The sequence below is a fragment of the Bubalus bubalis genome, chromosome 1 (assembly GCF_019923935.1).
Source record: "Bubalus bubalis isolate 160015118507 breed Murrah chromosome 1, NDDB_SH_1, whole genome shotgun sequence".
Classification (NCBI taxonomy): Eukaryota; Metazoa; Chordata; class Mammalia; order Artiodactyla; family Bovidae; genus Bubalus; species Bubalus bubalis.
Window position 1 is genome coordinate 50319519 of NC_059157.1, and position 9223 is coordinate 50328741.

At 38.6% G+C, this 9223-nt stretch overlaps 1 protein-coding gene across 1 annotated transcript; it reads left to right on the forward strand.

Moving 5' to 3' along the window:
* Positions 1-395: 395 nt before the first annotated feature.
* On the forward strand, positions 396-8796 carry LOC123333163 (keratin-associated protein 6-1-like). The gene is made up of 2 exons (XM_044940866.2): positions 396-635; positions 8420-8796. Exons 1-2 carry the CDS (start codon positions 471-473, stop codon positions 8504-8506), a joined length of 252 nt encoding a protein of 83 aa, XP_044796801.1. The 5' UTR covers positions 396-470; the 3' UTR covers positions 8507-8796.
* The last annotated feature ends 427 nt before the right edge of the window (positions 8797-9223 follow it).

Below are 9223 nucleotides of genomic sequence, written 5' to 3' on the forward strand. Positions count from 1 at the left end.
CTGAATTACTGGAAAAAGCCCAACAATTTAGAACACAATTTAAGATTCAAAGGAATTTTTTTGGTATGAAGTGTTACAAAATAACAACCCTAGTGGGGTCCAATAACTAACATATCTTCTTTTTATGATATAAAGAATGGTTCTAAGAAGTTAAAATGAACATGTAATCTGGGACAGGACTGTGTAGGTGTGAGTGTATGTCTCCTCTCATCCAAACGCTCATTTAAATTAAAGGAATCCAAACTAAGATGTCCACACAGCAATCCTGCTGAATTTCTCTGAGGTTTCATCTTTGGTTGTGAACAACAAACTAATTAGATCAGTCATAAAGCTAGCCAATGGCATGAAGGTGGGTGGGTCACACCCACACTCAGGGCATATAAAAGGCCCTCTGCAGGGAGAAATGTCCACACTCAAGTGACACTTCTGCTCTCCTTCTCTACCCGAGAACAACCTCAACCACCAACACCATGTGTGGCTACTACGGAAACTACTATGGTGGCCTCGGCTGTGGAAGCTACGGCTATGGAGGCCTGGGCTGTGGCTATGGCTCCTGCTACGGCTCTGGCTTCCGCAGGCTGGGCTGTGGCTATGGCTATGGCTCCCGCTCTCTCTGTGGCTGTGGCTATGGATGCGGCTATGGCTCTGGCTTTGGCTGCTACTATTGAGGACACCATGGAAGACTCTCATCCTCTACACCTGGACACCAGGATTCACCAGTTCTGAAGCCCTCATGTTCTGTGTCTTTCCCCTGGATGATGATTAGGCTGCATCATGGAAGTTTAGTGTGGATTATTCCTAGCTTACCTTCTAACCTACATTCTTTGAATTTACATCATTAAGTAACATAAAGTGAAGTCCACCTTGACTTCAGAGTTCTGCTTTCATCAAGATGATGATACCACAGTAACTGACTTGATGCCTTCCATGCTGTCTTTGTTTTAACCTAATAAACTTGTTCAATGCAAATAGTAATACTGCTTTTTATGTCAGTTATTTGATATGAAATATTACTTGCAGACACTTTTTGGCAGAATTCTATTCTTTGTGTTTGTACAACTGAGGGGCTCAGCACTGACTGTTGGTGGGAGGCCTTCACTGGCTGACTGTTGGAGGCCAGCCTCAGCTCCAGGAGGCTGGCTGTAGTTCCTTGCCATGTGGTGTTTTGTGCTTAGTCACTCAGTCATGTCTGACTCTTTATGACTCCATGGACTATAGCCCATCAGGATCCTCTGTCCATGGGGATTCTCCAGGCAAGAATTCTGGAGTGGGTTGCCATACCCTCCTCCAGGGGATCTTCCCAACTCAGGGACTGAACCCAGATATCCTGCATTTCAGGCAGAGTCTTCACTGTCTGAGCCACCTCCTTGCCATATTGGTTCCAAATATGGCTGTGTGCCTTCTCAAGGCTTGAAAAGGTGAGAAAGTTACTCTAGCAAGATGGGTTCTACAATGCCATACAATTTTATGTATCAGAAATACATACACACAATCACATGCATTTTATTAACTTGTTTGTTATATTTCATTGTTAGAAGTAAATAACAAGTCCTGTCCATTCTCAAGAGAAGGGCATGACTAAGGCATTAATATCAAAAGGTACAAATCCTGGAAGAAACTTAATAGTCTGTCTATCACTGATATCAATGTAGGTTTCCTTCATTTTCAGTGCTGTCAAATAATTTATAGAACATAAAGTTATTTTATCTCTGAAGATCTGGTAGAATTTCCCCCAAATAATTATCTGATCTAGAATAATTTGTGTCAGTCAGTTCAGTTGCTCAGTCATGTCCGACTCTTTGTGATCCCATGAACTGCAGCATGCCAAACCTCCCTGTTCCTTGCCAACTCCTGGAGTTTACTCAAACTCATGTTCACTGAGTCGGTGATGCCATCTAACCATCTCATCCTCTGTCTTCCCCTTCTCCTCCTGCCTTCAATCTTTCCCAGCATCAGAGTCTTTCCTAATGAGTCAGTTCTTTGCATCAGGTGGGCAAAGTATTGGCATTTTAGCTTCAACATCAATCCTTCCAATGAATACCCAGGACTGATCTCCTTTAGGATGGACTGGTTGGATCTCCTTGCTGTCCAAGGGACTCTCAAGAGTCTTCTCCAACACCACAGTTCAAAAGCATCAATTCTTCGGTGCTCATCTTTCTTTATAGTCCAACTCTCACATCCATACATGACTACCAGAAAAACCATAGTTTTGACTACACGGACCTTTGTTGCAAAGCAATGTTTCTGCTTTTTAAATGCTGTCTAGGTAGGTCATAATTTGTGTAGTATTACATAATGCTTATTTTTTTTTGTTGGTTTCTTCCATGATACTCAATTTTTTTATAATTTCTGAAGGTTACAAGTTTGGTATTTTGTATCCCCCTTGGAAATTATCCATTGTATCTAAGTTTTTAAATTTACATGCATAAATATGCATGTTATTTTTGAAACTCCTTGTTTAATCCTTTTATTGTTATTTCGCATATGCTTTTTTCTTCATAGTGTTCAGTACTATGCAACACTTTATAGTACACTTTTTCCATAGTGTTTAGTACTACGGATTTTTTTCTAATTACTACTTGAAATTTTCTTGCAGATTCTGTTAGGTACTATTATCATTATCATTTTTTATTTTGAAATTCTATAATCTCAGATTATATTTTTCTTCTGCCTGAGAGTTTTTTAATCAACAATTTACTCTCCAAGTATAAACAGCATTGCAAATTTCTCTCTGCATAGCAGTCAGAAAATGTTTTCTGTAGTATTTTTATATTTAAAATGAACTAACTTTTTCTTTACAATCAATTTTTGGTATATTCTGTGGAAGCTTGAGAAGAAGCTTTATTTTCCATCATCAGTATATAGATGAATATACATCCATAGAAGCTACCTTGTTAATTACATTTTAAGGTCTTCTTTGTTTTCAGTCAGTTTTTTTTTTTTAAACTATTTTATCTGTCTGTCTGAGAGTGAAAAGTTAAAGTTGTTCATTGTTATTATTGTGAATCTATCTAAGTCTTTATCTGTCCTTGATAGATAGCTAGACCAATATATATGCATTTTTCTTAAAGATGGTTTCTGTTTTTAGCACATAAGTAAAATACTCAGATGTGTAATATACCTCTTGTAAGGTTATTGCTTTGGAGAAAAACACTGGAGTTGAAAATAAATCTCACTATGCTACTACTCTGCCAAAAGACACACAATACATGGACTGGTGGAATTCTTTCTGTACTTTCAGGCAGCAATGGCAGGGACCAATGGAACCACCAGTCACACAACATAAACTAAACAGACCAAAATGACTTTGCAATAACTCTGAATGTTATGAATCATAGCTCACAACATCCATGTGCTAACCTGAACAGGATGAGTTCAAGTACATGATTTCAGTGAGGAAAAGAACTAGCAATAATATAAACTTTAGAAGAAAAGTGAGATCTTCCTAGAGGCATATTCAAGTACCAAATATAAAGAAAGAAGGAGGGCTTCCCTGGTGGCTCAGTGGTAAAGACTTTGCCTGCCAGTGCAAGAGAAATAGGTTCAATCCCCGGTCTGGGAGGATCCCATGTGCCACAGAGCAGCTAGGTCCATGTGCCACAGCTGTAGAGCCTGTGCTCTAGAGCCCAGAACTGCAACTACTGAGTCCATGTGCTGCAACTACTGCCCCACAGACTGTGCTCCACAACAAGAGAAGCCACTGCAATGGGACTAGGGAAGACCGCCGTGTTTGTCAGGAAGCATTTAACAGGAGGCTTCCTGTGTGCTGTTTAGGATCTGTCATGAATCCTCTGTCCCTGAATATTCAGGAATTAAGCGGAGTAGCAAACTACTCCTGGGGGGCTTAGGGATGCATGCATTTTCTTCGTTGGTTTTCCCATACGGTGATAAGTAACTGTTTCTGACCCTCTTCCTTTTTATGAACCATATGGTAAAAGTGATTATTTACAACCCTCTCTCTTTGATATGGATCACCGTATGTTTTCCTTGATAATTTGTAAGTCTGGACTTTTGATTTTTATCTTTGCTGAAAATGGCTACCTTGTAAGACAGTATATATACTCACACCATGTTGAATAAAACACCTTTGCTCCATCAGAGCTTGGGTCCCCTTCTCTCTCTCTCTTTCTCTCTCTCTGGCTAATTCTCTGGAGTGCAGAGGCTCCACTGAGCTCATTTTCTTGTCCAGGCTTCTAAGACCCTCTGGTGAAGGCGCACTGTGCCTTCACCCCCTAAAGAGGGCGCCTGGTGCATTCATGAGCAGTGCAAGCCCCGTACCAGGGGCTTTATTGGTTTTCTGTGTAAACCAAGGAATATCAGCCTCTTTCTCTCTCCTTTACTTTCTTATCATCGACTCCGGACCACCAGGTTCCGGTCCATTAAAGGACCTCAACAATGTTCACTATTATTGCTGAGAATTTATCAATGCAGGGAATACTAGCCCCCACTCACCACAACTAGAGAGTAGCCAGTGCAGCAACAAAGACCCAGCAACAGTCAAAAATAAATAAAGAAAATTATTTTTAAAAAGGAAAGAAAGAGATGCTAAAGAAATAACATGCAGTGGTAAGAAGAGAGATACTACTTTGCCAGTATCTTTAACCAAACTTTGGGTGTTCCGAAGATGAAGTTTTGGGGTAATCAAGGTAGATAACAGTAGCCTCTGAATATGCTCACAAAAACTCATAGTAGAAAAGCACTGGTTGGATGTGGCTTTTAATCCACACATATATATTGTCAACTAAAAATAGTGAAAGATATCTCACACACAGCACACAAACACACACACATACACACAATCACAGGAAATCCACATCAATAAATATGCATGAAAATATTGTAGGTGTGAAAAACAGAATATCTTTAATGAAAAATCAATTTAGATATTTTTCTAAATGAAAATGGAATCTCACAGACAGAAAAGTCAGACAAGTACAGTTCATGGGGTTGCAAAAGTTGGACAGGGCTGAGCAACCACCACACACATACAAGATTGTTTGTATTCAACCATATAATAATGGGCTTCCCAGGTGGCTAGTGGTAAAGGCCCCATATGACAATGCAGGAGATATAAAAGACACTGGTTCAATCCTTGGGTTGGGAAGATTCCCCTGGAGGAGGGTGTGACAACCCACTCCACTATCTTTGCCTGGAGAGAGCTATGGACAGAGGAGCCTAGTCAGCTACAATCTATAGAGTTGCAGAGTCAGATATGACTGAAGCAACTTAGAATACATACATATAATAATAACATAGAACAAATGAATATTTTTTAAATTATTGGAAACTGGCAATTCAATCAAAAAAGGTCTGATGTTACATGGTTGCTTAGATGTGGTTGTCATTGTTTTATAGACAAACACATCCTTAATATAATTCATGCTGGACTTGTTATGATGCCTCTATTCATAATAGAATACCTTGAACAGATGAGAAGCCTAGAATTTCTCAGAAGAATCCAGAAGACCAGTATCTTCCATAGCATCATAGATGGTAGCAGGTGTTTCCACAGCCACTGTCGCCACGTCCACAGCCACACCCCAGGCTGCCACAGCCACCAGAGTAGTTGCTATAGAAGCTCATGATGTGAGGAGAAGAAGGCTTAATTGAAGAGCAGATTCAGTTTCAAGAGTTTTATGTTTAAAATTTGTTGCAATGCCTTATGGGCTTCCCAGATGGTGTTAGTGGTAAAGAACCTGCCTGCCAATGCAGGAGACATAAGAGAGGTGGGCTTGATCCCTGGGTAGGGAAGATTCTGTAGAAGAGGGCACGGCAAACCAATATCAATTGAGTGGTATGTGGGGCAAACCACAGGCATTGTTGGACTCATCTTCAAGCTAAATGGCATTGAGACTATCTCAAATATTCCTCATAACCAATATATTCAAGCCAAAACAACTCTGCTCTGTGTCACAACACCTATCAGTAAATCAAGCGCCTTAAATGAGAGATTCTTCTCCTAATTTGATGGCTTATTGATTCCAGATCGCAAATTTAAACTATGTTACTATCAGCATGTGATCATATAATCCATATAGATTCCACCTGTTGAAAATCTTATTTTAACAATACTTTCAATTTTATGTGCATATATGCAGTCTTGGGAATAAAATTGTGGCTTCAAAATGGTAGGAGACTAAGGAAAGTTTGTGGAGAAGGTAAGGAGAAGACATAGAGAAGACACTGTTGTGTCAATAGCTCATCATGTCTGATGCTTTGCAACCCCATGGACTGCAGCCTGCCAGGCTCCTCTGTCTATGAAATTCTCCAGGCAAGGATACCGGAGTGGGTAGCCATTTTTCTCCAGGGGATCTTCCCAATCCAGGGATTAAACATGGGCCTCCTGCACTTCAGGCAGATTCCTTACCATCTGAGCCACCAGGGAAGCCAATGGTAGGGTTTAATTCTAAAATCCTTGAGTACCTAATATGTCCTATTAAAGTTGTGAAGCAATATTATTCACTTTAATTTATACTTACATATATCTGCACCTATCATTTTGTAAATGATCAAATGTCATGGTAGAGTCCCTGACATTTAAATCCATTAACCAGTTACATATTAAATGTTGCTATTAAAATAATAATATCTTTTATGACTATTTTAATCAAATGCTCCTCCCCATCCAAGAAAAAAAAAAGCAGTTAATTATAGGCTTTTTGTTTTTTTTTTTTGAGTGAGGCAATTTAGTCATACCAATTTCAGGTGATGTTCTAAGAACTTTGATAGCCTAGAGGAAGAATGATCATTAGGCTATTTAAATTAGTTTTTTCCTGGAAACTTATTTTAATTTATGACTTGATTGGTTCTGCATTGTAATATAGTTGATGCTACTTTTATTTCTCTATGGGAAATTTGAAAATGATATAGTGAAGATGTTTTGTAAGTCTAATATCTTCACCCAGCAAATAGTGAAAAAAAGTAATAATATTCTGTCTATTTTACAAAAATGACCCTACCAAACACACACATGGAAAGGACACTCAGAAGCATATGTTTATTTTCTGATTAGATGAATGTGTTTGATCAGATCTTTAGTATGAAAGCATTCTGTTTCACTAAAAAGCAATTTTTGACTCATCAGATATACTCAAGATAGAAGTATCGAAAAGATTTTTAAATCTTATGGCTTCATTCTTGTGATTTCTAGAGGAGAACTGGCTGAAATTAAGGGTGTTTTCAAAATCATGCATTCTCTGTCCCTTTCTAAAGTTTTGAGAATATATGTAAAACCATTTTGACTCAGAAATACCATTAGAAAAGTAAAAATCTACTGAAAGATTTCACATGGATGGGTGGATAATGACATCTCCCCATGCACCTTCTCTTAAAGAAGGCACATTTTACATTTTAACTGTGATGTAAAACTATTTACACTTTTCTTGTGTCTCCCAATGAGGTGGAGAATCACACTAACTTGAATTAAGATGGCAGTGATACTAGGGCTATACAAGAGAACTCAGTGTGACTGGTTACAAAGAGAACAAAGATCAGATATCTTGATGAAGGAACAGACCTGTGTCTAATACACTGGTATACATATGTTGTTTAGTCTATTTTACAGTTACTTAGAATATAACTCAAATATTTATACAGAATCTAATTTGTTACTGATAAGAAAAATTGCAGAAATTGGATTCCAAGGAATAACTTAGTTTGTAAAAATTGAATATAAGTGAGAATTAGGCTCATTGGTGTAAGTAGAAAAGCATAATGACATTTTGGTCTGACTTGGTTTTTTGGAAGTTTTAATTGGTTGGGTTAATATCAACATCCTAGGGCTGAAATATACATTATGGTTCCAATATAGAAAAAGAACTGAATATCTGATGAAGGTAATTAATTTGAATCAAGAGAAGAAAGTTAAATACATGAGTCAAAAGGAGTGTGATGTTTATGAAATATTTAAAAAATCAGTGAAACTAACTGGAACTAAGAGCAAATAAGACTGAGTCTTAGCAATATAATCTTTTTTAACATAAAGGAAGGTTCGAGGAGGTTAAATGAACATATAATTTGCTGCAGACAATGTAGGTGTCTCCTTTCTTTCAAGTCCTCAGTTGGATTAGAGGAGCCCAAACAGGCCAACAAAACAAGCTTCCTAAATTACTCTGAGGCTTTATCTCATGGTTGAGCAAAAACTAATTAGATCAGTCATAAAGCTAGCCAATGGCATGAAGCTGGGGTGGGTCACACCCACACTCAGGGCATATAAAAGGCCCTCTGCAGGGAGAAATGTCCACACTCAAGTGACACTTCTGCTCTCCTTCTCTACCCGAGAACAACCTCAACCACCAACACCATGTGTGGCTACTACGGAAACTACTATGGCGGCCTCGGCTGTGGAAGCTATGGCTATGGAGGCCTGGGCTGTGGCTCTGGCTCCTGCTACGGCTCTGGCTTCCGCAGGCTGGGCTGTGGCTATGGCTATGGCTCCCGCTCTCTCTGTGGCTGTGGCTATGGATACGGCTCTGGCTATGGCTCTGGCTTTGGCTGCTACTATTGAGGACGCCATGGAAGACTCTCATCCTCTACACCTGGACACCAGGATTCACCAATTCTGAACACCGCGTATACAGAACCTTGCTGAAGACGTGCCTTTTAATGCCCTCTACATCTGATACATCCATGCTTCCCTTTCTGTATTTAACTCTTAAGAAGAGGAATTGAAATTCATCCTGAGAATTCCCATATGATCCCTTATTATAATAGTGGTCACAGATTCTGCCTTTATATTTTCATGCTGAAGCCATTTCTCTCTTTTCCTAATAAACTTGTTTAATCTGGAAAAATAAACCTTGGTTTCTTTTCACTTAAAGTGTGATATTCACAGTTTTGGTTTTTCCCTGATTGAATTAAAAAGATATATTTCTTGTTTAGGAATATCTTTTTTTTTTTTCTATTTCTACTTCAGTTGCTCTACCAAATCCTTCAATTCTGACATCAATGTCAATTTTATAGATGTCAGTTTTCTGTTCTAGTTAAGCAATCATTGCATATATTATATCAGGTTATTGCAATAAAGTAATATTTGCCAGTTTAGCTAAGCATTGCCTGGAAATACTATATATTCCAAGTACTTTTCTACCAAACTTTAATCTCTGTGAAGTTTTTTTGGATGATGTGATCATCGATGCATAATTACTGCTTCTAATCTTTGATTCTAGCACACTTCCTCAAGAAGTGTTTCTTATGCTTGTTCAGTTCAAGAAGTAAACAAAGT

What these genes read in the sequence shown, in the direction of transcription:
- LOC123333163 (XM_044940866.2), top strand. Translation starts at nt 471, where the DNA reads ATGTGTGGCTACTACGGAAACTACTATGGTGGCCTCGGCTGTGGAAGC. An exon ending in GTGGCTGTGGCTATGGATGC is followed by an intron (nt 636 to 8,419) that starts GGCTATGGCTCT and finishes AGGCTGGGCTGT; the next exon opens with GGCTATGGCTATGGCTCCCG.